Source organism: Balaenoptera ricei, chromosome 3 (genome assembly GCF_028023285.1).
Source record: "Balaenoptera ricei isolate mBalRic1 chromosome 3, mBalRic1.hap2, whole genome shotgun sequence".
NCBI classification, from domain to species: domain Eukaryota; kingdom Metazoa; phylum Chordata; class Mammalia; order Artiodactyla; family Balaenopteridae; genus Balaenoptera; species Balaenoptera ricei.
Window position 1 is genome coordinate 177,883,785 of NC_082641.1, and position 15,173 is coordinate 177,898,957.

The 15,173-nt window shown below is 64.6% G+C and overlaps 1 protein-coding gene across 2 annotated transcripts in view; it reads left to right on the top strand.

Moving 5' to 3' along the window:
• MLLT1 (MLLT1 super elongation complex subunit) overlaps positions 1–14,856 on the top strand; it is a 64,808-nt gene extending 49,952 nt beyond the window's left edge. For both annotated transcript variants that reach the window (XM_059918640.1, XM_059918639.1), the window contains 7 exons: positions 3,716–4,270; positions 8,484–8,571; positions 10,189–10,297; positions 11,338–11,437; positions 11,698–11,769; positions 11,993–12,064; positions 12,275–14,856. In XM_059918640.1, coding sequence (XP_059774623.1) covers positions 3,716–4,270; positions 8,484–8,571; positions 10,189–10,297; positions 11,338–11,437; positions 11,698–11,769; positions 11,993–12,064; positions 12,275–12,403 — 1,125 coding nt within the window. In that variant the 3' untranslated portion in view covers positions 12,404–14,856. The remainder of the gene's footprint in view (positions 1–3,715; positions 4,271–8,483; positions 8,572–10,188; positions 10,298–11,337; positions 11,438–11,697; positions 11,770–11,992; positions 12,065–12,274) is intronic.
• The last annotated feature ends 317 nt before the right edge of the window (positions 14,857–15,173 follow it).

Below are 15,173 nucleotides of genomic sequence, written 5' to 3' on the forward strand. Positions count from 1 at the left end.
CCCGGACTCGCTCCCTTGGCATCCTCTCTCGGAGCACATCTCTGCGCTCCGCCCGGCTGCTCTGCCCCTTCGTCAGGAGGCTTGCCCTCCTGAACCGCTCAGACAGCCAAGTGATCGCAGGCTCTTCCCCCGTTCCTCTTGAGGCCAGGGAGCCTGCCCCGTTCTCCCGTTCACCGAGTCCGAGGGCCTAGGGCCACTCGGACAGAACCCCGAGAGGCTGGCGTGGCTGGGGGCCGTGGACAGAGCGTGTCCACCGCTGCCTCCTGAGCGTAACTGGGACGCCCCATCTGTCAGGGCTGGCGCTCCCTCCCGCGGCTGCTCCAGGCTCCGCTTCCTTCTTTGGCAGCAGCTCTGGGCAGAGAGAGCTCACCTGGGGGAAGGGCCGGGTGGAACCATGTGGCAGAGCCAGCTGTTTCGCCCCAAGAAGAAACGTTTCATCGTCTTCTCTCGGCCAGTCGGGCAGGTGGCACTCTGCCCTCCCGACACCTCTCTCTCTGAACTGTCCTGGAGTGGCCTCCGGAGCCCTCAGGCTGGTACCGCAGTGGACCTGGAAGCTTGTGAGCATGCCTCCCGTGCTGCAGCCGCCTATACAGCTGTGTCCCCGAGGCCAGGCTCCGCCTGGCTCTCAGGGCAGCTGCTGGTCGTCTGCCACCAACCCTGCAAGTTTATCCATTTCTCATCTTGGCAGTTTTCTTGCTTCACTCCCTGTCGGGTGTCGGGGGCCTGGTTGAGGCGGGGCAGGTTGAGCTCTTGGGCCGTCTTACAGCCTTATGCTCATCAGCAACCTTGGAGGAGCGCCACGTCACCCAGGCAAGGTCTTTCTGGCACTTTCCACAAGGCCACTAGGTCTCTGAAATCCTCAGATCTGTCTGACTTAAGCCCTCTGGACGCGTGAGGCCAGAGTCTTCAAGTACAGAGTGCGGCTCCAGGGTCTTCCCCTCACCGACCTCCTAGGTCTTTCCCTGAACCTCGTGGGACTTGAAGAAAAATTCTTGCTAGCGATCTTGGCAGCTTCTCCGAGCCACGCACGGTTTTTCGGAAGTCGGTGCAAAATAGGAAGAGTGGGAACTGCCATCTCTTCTGTACCTGTCGCTTGCAAGTCACCTAAGAAGTGCCCTCCCAGGTGGTGAGGACACTCCAGTGGCCGACAGAGCCACGTCTGCTGGGGTTGCTGGTGGCATCTCTTGCTGAGGTCTTTGAGACCCCTGGGACCCCCACCACCACCACCAAGCCAGTGGGTGTATCTGCGAGGCTTGGGAGGCCTGCAGGCAGGGTCTTCCGTCTTCACCCCTCCCGGTCCAGCATCTTTCTGCAGCCCCTGAGCGCTGTGACATGGGGGGTCCCTGCGAAGGTTTCTGCTGATGGCTCTCCAACAGACCCCCTCTGCCCGCTGTCACAGTCCTGCCTCTGAGTCATCGGCCTCTTCTTCCAGCTGAGGAAGCACCTGCTCTTTCCCCCGACGGATTCTCCACTGCCTGGACCTGCAGAGTCTGACTGGCCGGACCACATGCTCCAGGCAGAAGGGCCAGCAGGGAGGGGGTGGTCCTTGTAGGGCCTGGGGGCCGCTGGAGAGTCTGGTTGTTGCAGCCCCAGGTGGATTGGTCCCTGTGGTTCTGTTTCTGCCCACAGCCCCCCCGGAGGGTAGCTTGGCAGGCAGGAAGTGGAGCCTCCCAGGCGAGGACCGGGACCCCCTGAAGGCTCACTGTGCAGGTGGCTGTTCCCTTTGGTCCCGCCGCCCCCTGGACTCGTGCACCTATAGCTTCAGGGCGCCCTGCCTCTCCTTGTCTGACGTCAGCCAGTCGGCCTGGTGGGCCTTTCTCTAACACTTGGTTCTTAATCATTCTGGGTCCTTGACAGCTTTGAGAACATGACTGCAGCGGGGCTTTGCCCCAGGAACGTGTACATTATGCTCCAGACTCAGTGTGTGACTTCAGAGGGCCTGTGCTCTTGGGCGCCTGTACAGAGCTCCGGGTGAAGAGCCGCCGCTCCGAGGCGCCTGCTAGTTGGGCAGGCCCTGGACAGCGGGGAGGCTCTGCCGACCCGGGCGGGGGGCCGTCGGCGGTCGTGCCCATCAGGGGTGCTCCGCTCCACCTCTCGGGGCTGGGACTGTGTGGCCCAGGCGGGCTCGAGGACGCTGCAGGAAGAGGCCAGGATGGCGTGCTTCTTGCCTCCCTCCTTGGGGGAACAGCTTGCTGGAGAGTGGAGCCCCCAGAGACTGGCCCCATTCCACACACCAGCCCCCCCAGGGGTGCCCCTTTACACAGGCTTCTAAAGGGGTGCTCGTGGTGTGAGCACCCCTTCCCGCTGCCGTGGTGACGTGACGGCCGGGGCCAGGGCACAGGGCCGACTTCTCTCCAGGGAGGCGGCAGGAGCCCATGGCCACGTGGGGCTGGCCCTGAACCTTTGGCACTGGTGTGGGTAGTGGATCCACAAGAAGACGGGGACTCCAGTAGGTCAGAGGTGGTTCTAGGCTGTGCCGTCTTTCCCTGTGGCTCTTTGCTGGGAGGCTTCTGTTGCTGCACCCTTGGGGGCTGTGAGCGCAGGAAGCAGAGGCCCAGCTGCTGGGTGTTCACCTGGCTCGCCCGTCCCCTCAGCACTTGGGGTGAGCTGGTAGAGGGTGGCTGCTTTGGGGGGCCCCGCCCAGGTGGGCCCCTGTGGTCTAGCTGCTGGTGGTGCCCAGCCGTGCACCTGTCCCACAGAGTCGGGGGCAGAATCCTGGCAGCTGACGGCAGCGGGCACCTGTCCCGCAGCCCTGGCTGTGCGGCGAGGTGATGACGCGGTGTACGCGGTGTTGATGAGGAGCAGGCCCGGCAAGGTGGCAGACGGGGCTCCTGCCCGGGGGCGCGCTGGCTGCCTGGGGGCGGGCTGGCTGCACTCCCTGCCCGCGCTGCTCCGTCGCCCGGTGAGGTAGGTGGTCTTGCTCCTGCCCAGAGGGAGCACAGGCGTGCAGGCTTGGAGTCCACCAGCCCGGCCTGCGCGGCGGCCCGGTGCAGGGCTGCTCACTGCCTCTGTCCCCAGTGGGAGCCCCCCTGACCTGGCTCATCAACGCCAGAGTCCAGGCTCCACCCTCAACCCTCTGAATTTCCGAGGCGGAGGCTCAGGCATTGCACATGGTTTAGAAAAGCTGCCCAGGCGGCTTGGGTTCCCGGATGTCTAGGAGCCGTTAGTCATGCGCAGTGCCTGGGAACCCGGCCGGCAGGCGCTCGGTAAATGCTGACTGTGGAGATTAAAAGGCGATCAAAGAGCTGCGGTGCCGGCGTGCACTGGGGCCAGGCCGGGCCAGAGCCGGGCCTTCCAGGCAGGGTGGGGCGACCTGGGGAGGCGCCTGGCTCTGATGGGGACAGAGGAGAGGCCCCGCCTGCTGGCGCCCCCAGCCCCCGCGCCGCAGCAGCCCCGCGGGAAGCTGCGTGGCGCTGGAGCGGGAGTGGGTCGGTGTGGCTTGCCTGTCTGTGTCTGACTCACCGTGTGCTCTTCTTGAATCCCTCAGGGGAGTCTTAGCCTGCAGCCGCCTGGGACCTGCTGACACTTCCTAGTAGTTTAAAGGGACAGCTCCATTTAAAACTCTCACCTGCTGCCTTACTTTTTCGCTTTATGGAAGATTTTCTCTAGCTGAGTCTGAATCAGGTGGATTATACTTTGTAGGGGTTGTGGGAGGCGGAGCAGGGCGGCCCCGAGATGCCATTTGACCGTGTCCCCCTCCTGCCCGGCATTGCAGGACGCCAGCAGGGAGAGTGGCAAAGCCTGCAAGGCCCACAAGACGACCAAGGAGCACCGGGAGCGGCCGCGCAAGGACTCAGAGAGCAGGGGTGCCTCCAAGGAGCCGGAGCGCGAGCAGGCCAGGAGCGCCAAGGACGCCGCGCGGAAGCTGGGCGAGGGCCGGCCGCCCAAGGAGGAGAAAGCCCCGCCGCCCAAGGCCGCATTCAAGGAGCCCAAGATGGCCCTGAAGGAGACCAAACTGGAGAGCATGTCCCCCAAAGGCGGGCCCCCACCGCCGCCCCCGCCCAAGTCTTCCAGCAAGCGGCCGGCCGCCGCCGACTCGCCCAAGCCCAGCGCCAAAAAGCAGAAGAAGAGCAGCTCCAAGGGGTCCAGGAGCGCCCCGAGCACCTCACCCCGCACCTCGTCTTCCTCCTTCTCGGACAAAAAGCCGGCCAAGGACAAGGGCAGTGCCAAAGGGGAGAAAGTCAAGGCTGAGAACGAGCCCAGGGAGATCAAAAAGCCCCCGGAGGTGGAGGAGTCCAACTCGGAGGACGAGGCCTCCTTCAAGACCGAGGTGAGGTGGCTCCTTCGCGCGCCCCACCTCGTCCTCTCTCTGCTGGCCCTGAGCCGCGCGGACGTTACGAGGGGGCTGCGGTGTGGAGCCCTGGGCGCCCACTTGCTCCCTGTAGCTTTGGGCAGCCTCCGTGCCTTGCCAGGCCTCAGTTTCCCCTTACGTTGGGAGTGACGAAGCCGCCTCATGAGATCTGTGTGGACGGTGCTTGGGATGAAGGGTCCCAGTTGAGCGTGATACTGGTACCTGGGTTCACAGCTCTTCTCGGGCTGCCCCCTGTGTGGGCCAGGGTCTCACTGGCCGCTTTGGGGTCAGGGTGGGCGATTGTGTCTCACCATGGAGTCCTTCCCCGGCTGCCGCAGGCTCGGTCAGTCAGGGCACCCCCTCCCTCCACTCGTGGTGTGGTGTCCCTGTGTGTTTTCATCCCACTCTCTGGGTCTGGGAGCCAGAGGTTCTGGGTTTTTCCTGCAGCAGCATTTCCATGCGGCTCTGAATGTCGCCATCAGAGACGGCTTGAGTCACAAAAGAGCTAGGAGCCAGATTGTTGACTGGGTAGCCAGACCTCTCCGGGCCTTGGAGGGCCGTGTCATTTCTGCATGCTGTTTGGCCCCTGGTAGTCAGCGAACAGGGACTTGGAGGGATGGATGGATGCATGCATAGTTGGATGGACGGATGGATGAGTGAGCGATTGACCCCCTCACCTGTATCATCCGCCCCGGCCCTCAGTGGCCTTTTTTTTTAAAATTAATTAATCTATTTACGGCTGCATTGGGTCTTCGTTGCTGTGCGCGGGCTTCTCATTGTGGCGGCTTCTCTTGTTGCGGAGCACGGGCTCCAGGCACACGGGCTTCAGTAGCTGTGGCTCGAAGGCTCTAGAGCTCAGGCTCAGTAGTTGTGGCGCACAGGCTTAGTCGCTCCGCGGCATGTGGGATCTTCCCGGACCAGGGCTCGAACCCGTGTCCCTTGCATTGGCAGGCGGATTCTTAACCACTGCGCCACCAGGGAAGCTCTCAGTGGCCTTTTATAGTTCCCAGACTCTTATTCACTCTCAAAGGCAGAAGCTTTGTCTCCAGCATAGCTGCTCAGAGAGCCACTGGGACTTTGAAAGTGGTTCCCAGAGGTGAAGCCAGAGGTGGTTTTTGTCAGTAGCACCGATGTCGTGAGCGTGCGGCTTCCAGGGGCACCTCGTTGGAGGTGGCTGGGGGTGACAGTTTGGCTCATGAGTAACAGTGCATCCCCACAATTAGGGGCACCCAGGGCTGGTGATGTCATACGCCCAGCGCTTCTTGCGCCCAGGAGACTGTCTGCCAGTGAACCTGAGGATGGCAGAACCCCGAAACGTCTCTCTTACTTGGAGACTCCTGGGAGTCCAGGGCCCTCCCAGCCGCCTCTCGGTTGCCGGAGGTTCTTTGGGTGCTTCATAGCGCCCCGTCTAGCATCTCTTTCTCTTCTGTCTGCTCAGACCCGGAGCTCTGGGCTGGTGCCCTTCCCTCCTGTCCGCCTCAGCTGCTTCCAGAGAGACCTTCCTGTGCCCAAGGCTGGTGCACCTGTGTAGGGAAGAGGTGGAGGCCTCCCTGAGCCCTGCCTCCCCAGCTGAATGTTGGCGCCCTGGCCCCGGGTGTCCACCTTGGCGTCCTGCTGTGATTGTTGTGAACACCCGTGCCACTGTGGGCAGCTACCTCCGCCTGCTCGGGGCGGGGGCTGGCTGGGTGTCCAGTGTCTGTGGCCTTGGCCACCGCGGCCCTGAGGCTGGAATTGCTCAAGGAAGCCCAGGGCTTTCTCCTGGCTGAAGAGGCGCATCCCGCGCGCTGAGAGACTTCTGACGGCAGGTCTGGGCTGTCAGCACGCCCGGGGGGTCTCTAGGGCTGCTGGACAGTGGCTCACCTGTCCTGATCCCGGGACCTGGCGAGGCACAGGTGGCCGCGGCGAAGGGGGCGAGACGGCCTTCCAGGCCCGGGCCTCCGCAGCTGCCCTTGCCTGTCTCCGGCCGGCCCACGCTGGAGGCCGAGTGGGCGCCACTGCCGGAAAGCTCTGACCGCTGCGTGGAGCCCGAGTCTCCTCCTCCCCCTCGGCCCTCAGAGGGGCCGGGCAGCTCCTCGTCTGAGTCCCAGGCCGAGCCCCCCAGCTCCTCTGGCTGCTCCTCTGGGGTCTCCTTGGCTGTGGGGTTCCTGACGGTCGGTCCCTTTCAGTCACGGGCCCCGGAGCATTGGGAGCACAGCGGGCCCTCCACCCTCCTTCTGGACACCCCGTGTGGCCTGAGCCCCAGGACACGTCGGCAGCCCCTCGAGGGCTTTTCTGACCCCCAGGAACCATTAGGCTCTTGGGGCTGAAACCACTTCCAGATTCCCCCCCTCCCCTCCACACCCGCCCCTTGGATTCATGTGGAAGGAAAGGGGACGAGTGTGGCTGAGAAGCCCGCCTGGCCTGCGCTGTCAGGACAGAGCAGGTGCTGCCCTGCCCTGGACCTTCCTGAGCCTGCTGGCCCGGGCCTGCGTGCTGGTGGCCTCCCAGCCAGGTCTTCCGTGCCCCGGAGCTCTGTCCGAATTCCCTGCCCCAGAGGTCGGAAGCGCAGTTGGCATCGACCTCCATGTGCTTAGCAGAGGCCAGCAGGGCAGCTCTTTTACAGATGGCGAAACTGAGGCTTAAAACCAGGAGCTGCCTTGGCCAGTTGGTGAGAAAGCCAAGGTCAGAAGCCAGGACCTCCGAGCCAGAATAAGAACTCAGGGGTGTGCATGCAGGGGGGACCATGTGGCTCCAGGCCCGTTTTTGGGGGTGGGGAGGGTCACACATTGGTCTGAGTGGTACCCACCCAGTGGACAGTGGTTGACGGCAGTCTAGGCTGGTTTCCCGGGGAGGGTTCCTCAGGGCACACCACTGGCCCGTGTGAAGGTAGCAAGTCGGGGACGTTTGGCAGGGGCGTGCTGGGAGGGCCCGGAGCGGGTCGGGCTGGGCGGTGGCAGACCCCAGAGGAGGGAGCCCTCAGCTCTTCAGCTGGAAAGCATTCTGTGCCCGGGCGGTGGGATCCTTCTCTGGGTCTGCTGAGGAGAGACCTGAGCCTTCCCGGGTCTCCTTCTGGGAGCTGGGGCTGCCCTTGGCCCACGGGCCAGCGGGAGGGGCTCCTCTCCTGGGGTCTCCTCTCCTGCGGCATGTGCCAGGATTGAGGAGACACTGCTGGGTGCCTCCGCCTGTCTCCTGGCCCCTTCCAGTTGCTCAGGCTGCTCAGCTCCCCCAGACAGTCCCCGAGGACAGAAGGCTGGACGGCGTCTGGGCACCCTGGGCTGGCAGGCTTTCTGAGCCATGGACTCTGCCCATTGGAGCCCAGTCTGGCCCAGCCCCCGGCCCCGGGCTTATCACTGTGCTGCGCGTACCTGTGCAGGAGCCTGTTGTTTCTCCTGAGGGCCCGGAGCAGGCGCCACCCAGTTCTGGCTCAGCCCCTTCCCCACGCAGGCCTCTCAAGTGGGAGGTGCCGCCCCATGCTACTTACGCCCTGGTGTCCTAGGGCCTGGGGTCCTAGTTTGGGCTTTTACTGCCCCCTGGTGGCCGAGTCAGGGCTAAAGGAAGAGGAGAAGGGGGATGTGACCAGCTCTGGGTGCAGTGGGGCGGCTGTGAATCCACCGTGTCCTCAAGTGCTTGTCACTTGCCCACACACTGATCGTCACCTCAGGGGCACCCGGTGACAGGGAGACAGCTTGTTGTCGCTACTTAGCCTCAGGACAGACTGAGGAAATGGGGGGCCGGATGAGAACGCACCCACCTTTCCTGTTCGGACCTTCCAGCTGTTGGCCGCAGCGCACACCAGCCAGCTTGCTCTCGCCGGAGGAGGGCAGGGCCCACAAGTGAGGGCAGCCACAGTCGCCTGCCCCCCGCCCGCCCCCAGTCCCCGTGCGGCAAGAGCTTGCCTCAGCCCCGTCCTCCTGCCTGGGCAGGTGGGAGCACCAGGCGTGGCTGGAGATTTAAAGTCCCTCGGTGGGAAAAGAAAGGTCATTGGTTGCATTTTGAATGCACACCGGCGGCGTCCTGGGGCTGGAGGAGGAGGTGGGATGGGGTCAGGGTCTCGGGTGCTGCGGCCTGGCGCCTTGGCGGCCTTTTGAGTGCGTATCTGGGGCGTCCTGCGTGGCTGTCCCCGCCACCGGAGGGCTCCTTTTCTCTGGACTGAAAGATGACTGCTGTCCTCTCTCCCTGCTGCCCCGCCTGCCCTGCCGTGCGTGGGGTGAAGTCCGCCCAGTCGAGCCCATCCAACTCCAGCTCCAGCTCCGACTCCAGTTCGGATTCGGATTTTGAGCCATCTCAGAACCACAGTCAAGGTGTGTGCTGGGAAAGGAGAGAGCCGGGGTGGGGACGCATGGGGCTGGTTTCTGGTGGAAAGGCTCACTGCTCTGGGAGCAGCCCCCTGACCTTCCCGGAGGCCAGTGGGGCACTGGGTCTGCTCTGGAGTCCAGGGGTTCACAAGGAGTTTCCCGATGTGGGCTTGCTAGTGCCCGAGTTTCAGCACACCCTGAGTCTGAACGCTGCCGCCACGGCCGGAAAAACCCGAGGGCAGGGGGCGAGGGAGGGTAGGGAGGCTTGAGCCTGGGCTGAGCTTGCCCAGGGTTTCACTTCAGGATACGCTGTTTGCCTGGACCGGGCCCCAGAGATCCATGTCCACAGGCGTGTGGATGCTCAGGGGGCCGGTGTTAAAAGCAAAACCGGCACAGGTCACCCGACCGCCAGCTGTCCGTCGCCTGGGCCCTCAGCTTTGCCCCATCTGTGCGACAGGGCTTTGAGCTGTGCTTTGTGGGTCTGCGGCGAAGGGGCCTGTTGTGACTTGCGCCCTGCCCTTGCCAGAAGCCTCCTCTCCAGCTCCTCCCAGATGGAGGCTCACTTGGCCAATGCAGGGTCCCTTCCTCTGCCTCAGCCACCCAGCCAAGCGCTCCGCTCCTGCCGCGTGCCTGGCCAGCACTCGGCCCAGGCCCCCGCAGCCTGCAGTGCTGCCTTTTCCCTGCAGGCCGCCTGGGGTACTTGTGGGGAGGTGGCACCAGACCCATTTCCTGGCCCAGCCGACCTCTGCCCGCCCTTGCACTGGAAGCACCTCTTCTGGTGGATCGGATTGAGAATTTCCTCCACGGCCTGCAATCCTTTTTGGAGGGTGGGGGAGAGCTGGGGGAGGCGAGCGTAGTCCGGGGGGCCTGACATAAAGACACGCAGTCCTGAGGGGGCTGGGGGATGGGGTGCTCCAAGCCCACACTCTCTCCAATGGTTCTTATCTACGGGGAAGGGAGGGGGGAACCTGCCGTGCGCGGGATCACATGACCAAGGTAATTGAGGGCTTTGTGTCCCTCTGTTGCCTTGGTAACAGGAATATAAACCAAGATGCCGTCTGTAGGGGACTGGAACCGAGTGTCTCTGGAGAAAGGGGAGGACGGTGGGCCGGGAGCAGTGGAGGGGCCTGCCACGGGGCTGGGCAGGCCCGAGGAGGGCCGCGGGCTGGGGGGCTGGTGTTCTGTGGGCCACGCTTCGGGCCGCCTCGCCCTCCTCAGCCAGGGCTGGTTCGTCCTGCCTGCGGGCAGAGCTCTGATCCCAGCACCCAGAGCAGAGGAGGGCTGCTCCTTCCCTTTGCAATGGAGGGGCCCTGCGGTCCTGTCTTGGGCCAGGGGCCAGAGGCCTGTGAGCAGGGCCAGGAAGGTAGGGGTGGGGGGAGCCAGGGGTCTCTTAAGGAGGGGGTGGCCACGGGGGCAGTGCTTGGAGACAGGCGGCAGGCCCCACCTGGCCAGAGGAACCTCCGAGGTGGGTTTGCCTGGGTGCGTTTTGGGGGTCGTGGCGTCAAGGAGCTCCACGTGGCCCTGGGGGTGGAGGGGACTCTGGGGTGCAGGTGGAGCCCTGAACCCCATTCTCTCCCCCTCCCTCCCTCCCTCCCCCCCTCCCTCCTTCACGGCCCTCACCAGGACCCCTGCGCTCCATGGTGGAGGACCTGCAGTCCGAGGAGTCTGACGAGGACGACTCTTCGTCAGGCGAGGAGGCCGCTGGCAAGACGAACGCAGGGAGGGACTCCAGGTGCCTGGGCCGGCGGGGAGGAGTGGGCCTGGGCGCACCGGGGCAGCTCTGCCTGGCCCTGCTGTAATCGTGGGGCCTCCAGGAGGTGGGCCAGGACGGGGGCTCCCCGGGGTGAGGCAAAGGGAGCCTCTGAGCCCACCAGGCGGCGCCCTGCCTAGGCATTGAGGGGGGCCTGGGGGCCTCGGGGGGCATCCTTCCTCCCACTGCTGGAGGGTGTGGCTGTCTGGCAGGGAGGGGCAGGACGCTCAGGGAGAGGAGTCCATCACCGCCCGAGAACGGGGGCGAGGCGGCGCCCAGCAGCCCGAGGACCAGCCTTGGTCCCAGGCGTATGGGGCAGTGGGGGCTGCTTCCTCTGCTCTCGGGCCAGCGGTCCCTTCCCCCTTCCCCAGGTGCACTGGCCCAGGGAAGATGATGTGTGGCCTTCCCCCAGAGTGGGGTAAGCCGAGGCCCCTCCTTTGGACACCCCCAGGCCTTGGGAGCGAGCCCACCTCAGGGATGGCTGTGCGTTCTCAGCCTCCAGCCCAGCGCAAGTGCCAGCCTTGGCCCCAGGGCTGTGGGGTGGGCTCAGCAGGCTCGGGGTCTGGGCCCCGCCCAGCAAGGGGCGGGCGTCTGATGTCAGCACGCTGGCACCTGTGTCCCTCCCTCCCAGGGCGTTGGGCTCAGGCTGCCGCTGGCAGTGACTCTCCTGCAGGGTGCCGCACCCGGCATTCTGAGCCTGCAGCGAGCAGCGAGCAGCGAGCAGCGAGCCCCGCCGGGATCCCAGAGTCTCTCAGAGCCAGCGTGCTCACCTCTGGGTTCTTTGCTCTTTGAAGGCAGCTCAGACGCGTTCTTTTCTTTTCTTTTCTTTTCTTTTCTTTTAAGCTGGCGGTGGCCGCCTAGAGCTGGCTGAGGGAGTCTCCTGGGCTGTGGGGGGAGCGCTGGGCGCTGGCCTGGCCCCAGGGAGGGGCCGAGTCCGTCCCAGAGCCCCAGAGCAGTGTTTGCGGGGGGGCCCCCTCCCCTGGGCACAGGGCGGCCTGACAGGGTGTCGTGTCTGCGTTCAGGTTGAGCTTCAGTGACAGCGAGAGCGACAACAGCGCCGACTCCTGCCTACCCAGCCGGGAGCCCCCGCCACCCAAGAAGCCGCCCCCCCCCAACAGCAAGGTAGCGTCCTAGGGGCCGGCTGAGGGGTGGGCCTGGGGTTCTCCAAGCGTCCGAGGCTCAGGGTGGTGGGCGCAGAGGAGGGTCATTTCACCCCCAGGCCCCAGAGATCGTCTGCTCCCCAGGAGGGGCTGCCCTTAGAGTTGGCTCCAGGGCCAGAGGAGGGAGGACAAGCAGGCCTGGGGCCTGGGAAGGCGGTGGCCCTGGGGGCTGCGGAAGGGGTTGTGGGCCAGCGCTCACGCAGACCTGGGGTCACCCTGCAGACGTCAGGCCGCCGGAGCCCAGAGCCCTGCAGCAAGCCCGAGAGGATCCTCAAGAGGGGTGCCTACGACAAGGTGGGGGCCGGGGCAGGGTGGGGGGGGCTATGACAGGGTGGGGCTGGGGGGCGGGTGGGGGGCTACGACGAGGCGGGGGCTGGAGTGGGGAGGGCCTACGACAGGCGGGGGTGGGGGAGTGGGGAGGGGCCTGTGACGGGGCGGGGCAGGGGAGCACCAGCCTGGAGCTGACGTGGGTGTGGTCACAGCACGGCCGCCCGCTGAGCGCTTCTCTGTCCCCCAGGCCTACACTGACGAGTTGGTGGAGCTGCACCGGAGGCTGATGGCACTGCGGGAGCGCAACGTGCTGCAGCAGGTACTGGATGCAGCCACCCACCCCGCGGCCCCCTGAGCGCAAAGCATCTCAGAGGAGTCCCGGGCAGGGTGCCCCTGAGGCCCATGGGCTGCTGACCCCCTCAGGCAGCCCCAGGGAGTCACCCCCCACTTCTCCTCGAGGGCCTGGTGGGGGCGGGGTCCACCCCAGCCTAGCGCCTGTCCCCTGAAGCCACCTGCCACCACCCTCCAGATCGTGAACCTGATCGAGGAGACTGGCCACTTCAACGTCACCAACACCACCTTCGACTTCGACCTCTTCTCCCTGGATGAGACCACCGTGCGCAAGCTGCAGAGCTACCTGGAGGCGGTGGCCACATGACCCTGGGCCGGGTGCCGGGCCGCATCCCCGGGGTCCTGGGAGGCCACGTCTGGGCCCCGCCTTCCCTCCTCTCTCGACTTGCCCGCCCGCAGCACTGCCTTAGTGACCGCCCTGTCCTCGGCCCACACGGCCAGCTGCACTTTCCTCGTCGGGAGCCTCAGGGCCGAGGGGGCCAGGCCGGCGCTGCTGCTCCCCGACACGCTGGGGCCGTCACCTGGGCCCCCCTTGGAAAGTGGCTTGTGTACTCCCGAAGGGGAAGAAACGTGCCCTGCGGTGGGGGCCTCGCTCCTCGGTGGGGCGTGGGGCGCAGCTTCACTGCCCGGGCCCCTCTGAGAGGCTGGGGCACTGCCTCCGGCCTCCCCCAACGGTTCGGAACACCCCGCCGCGCCCCAGGACCTCAGAGGGCTCCTGCCGCACCAGGACGGGCCCGGCTCGTCCTCCGCGTCAGCCAGACACGGTCCCGTGTCGGCTCTCACTGTGCTGGGACTCCGTGCTGTATAGTTCTCTCTCTATTATATATATATGTCTGCACTGTAGGTACCGAGTGGTTCCCGGGTGTGCGTTTCCAGGGCAGCAGTGCACGTGGGAGTGGGGGGGGGGGGTAAGGCGGGACTTGTAGGTTACGATGTCTCCACTGGCCTTGGCGTCGGGCTGAAGGCCGAGCTGGAGCGCCAGCTCACCCTCTCCAGGTGCAGGGAGGACGCCTCCTGCTCTTCCCGGGGCCGGTGAACACTGCGCGCCGCCGTCTCCAGGAGCAGCCCTCCCGGCCCCCAGCCAGCCGCGGGCTGAGACTGGGTCGGCGTCCTGGGGCTCGTCCTCTTCCTCCTTCCATAGGATCCTCTTCCTTCTGTTGACCGAGTCTTCGAACTTTGGAAAAAATGAGCTTTTGCCAAATAAGACGGGATAGTTTGTGGAGTTTTTCGAGGAGCGTCAGGACTCAGAACCAGCCCCTCGTGCCTGGGCCCCGGCCGGCGGCAGGCCCTCCCACCCCAGCGATTCACGCCGGTCCGGGGCTGGAGACCCAACTCCTCGCACGCCTGAAACTCTCCAAGGGCCAAGCCAGCTCCTCCCTCCCGACCAGAACGCCCTCACAGAGTCAGCCCACCTTGTGGGGGGCTCCTGGGGGCTGGGGACCTCGATTCAAGGCTCCTCCGGTCCCCACCGGCTCCAGGAGAGGAGGCCGGGGCGGAGCCAGGCTCACTTCTCTCCCACCCACTGTCGGACGGCCCCTCCTCCCCCCAGTTTGTGAATTCCCACGTGGGGCCTGCCACGCTCCCCTTCCCTGTGGTCCCTGACCATTGTCACTGCTCCGATTCTGTCTGTCTGTCAGGCAGACCCCAAACACTCCCTCGGGAGCCCCGCCTCCAAGGCTTCCCCAACGCCAGCCTTCCTGGTGAGATCCCAGGACTCGGGGAAGGCCCGAGAACTTTCAGAGGAAACCGCCGTGACTCCTCGCCATCTGCTCTGATTCTCTCCCAACCCCACTGCCTTGAGGTATTAGGAAGAGGGCAGGCCTGTGTGGCAGGCTCCGTGCTGCCACCGTCCCCTTCTCCAGGCAGGCCAACAATACTCCGAAGTGGGGCACTTGTCTTCTCTGCAAACTCTAAGACATTGGACAGAAGGGACTGGCCCGAGAGCAGCAGCTGCCTGGCCCTCTGTGCACAGAGGCCGCGGGGGGTGGCGGGGGGGAGCCTCAGCCCAAGGGCGCTGGTCTTCCTCCTCGCGGAGGATCCCCTGGGAGGGGCTCTAGGCCTCCCGGCTCTGTGACTCGGGCAGCCCTCTGCTCAGGAGCCAGGCTCTGCCCCGGAGGCAGCTGGAGGAAGGCCGGGCTCTCGGGCCTGCCCTTTGCAGCAGCAGCAGCAGCATCTGGCCCTGCCCGCTGTTTCCAGGGCCTTTGGAAGCACCAACCCATTTCTGTTACCTCCTCTGGCCAGAAGGCCCCAGCGCTGTCCTCCGGAGCTACTCTGGGCCCAGTGCTGGCCCTGTGATCACCTGATGGACGTGCCAGGGCCCTGACCACGGCATTCCCAGCTGCTCCCCCCACCCCACCCCCAGCTGCCCGGCAGCTGGGCCCACCAGGGCTCTGGGGACGCTTCCATAGGAAGGGGCCGGCACTTTGTGATTGCCGTGTGTTTAGTGTTAAGCCCCCTGACCCCAGTGCAAATCCCGGTGTTTTGCTATCTCCTGAAGAAAATGTAAACCGACGCCTGAAAGCAAAAGGTATCGAATACCTTTCTTACCCACAAGGGTTTTTACAAAGAATGTGTCTAACTAGGAACTAGGACACTCATTGGCCCGAGACCAACTCCTGGATAAGAGGAATAAAGGAGAATTGTGTTTGTAATAAGTTACAGGATTGTTTCTGTCCTGGATTTTAAACTTTTTGTTAAATTGTGAAATTATGGAGGAGTTTTATAGAAAAAAAGTGAAATAAAGTCAGATGGGAAAGCAGAGTTATGTGTAGAGCTTCATGCATCTGCTTGGTTCCCCCCATTGTGGAGTTGGTGGGTGGAGCCACAAAGCACCATGGGGTTCCTTGTCTCCTCTCCCCATGCCGGTGCTTCCAGATCAATGACCAGGAAGAGGAGAGAGGGTTGGAACCAAGCCTGTTGGGCATCAGGAGTGGGAACGGAATGTGAGCAAGGCTGGCATCCCGGAGGAATAGAGACGGCACCGCCAGAAACCCAAGAGGCGCGAGATGGCGGAGAACTCAGTGTCTGGTCCTGCTTTTGATGGTGTGTTCTTTCCTTGCAAGCAGGCAGCAAGCTTT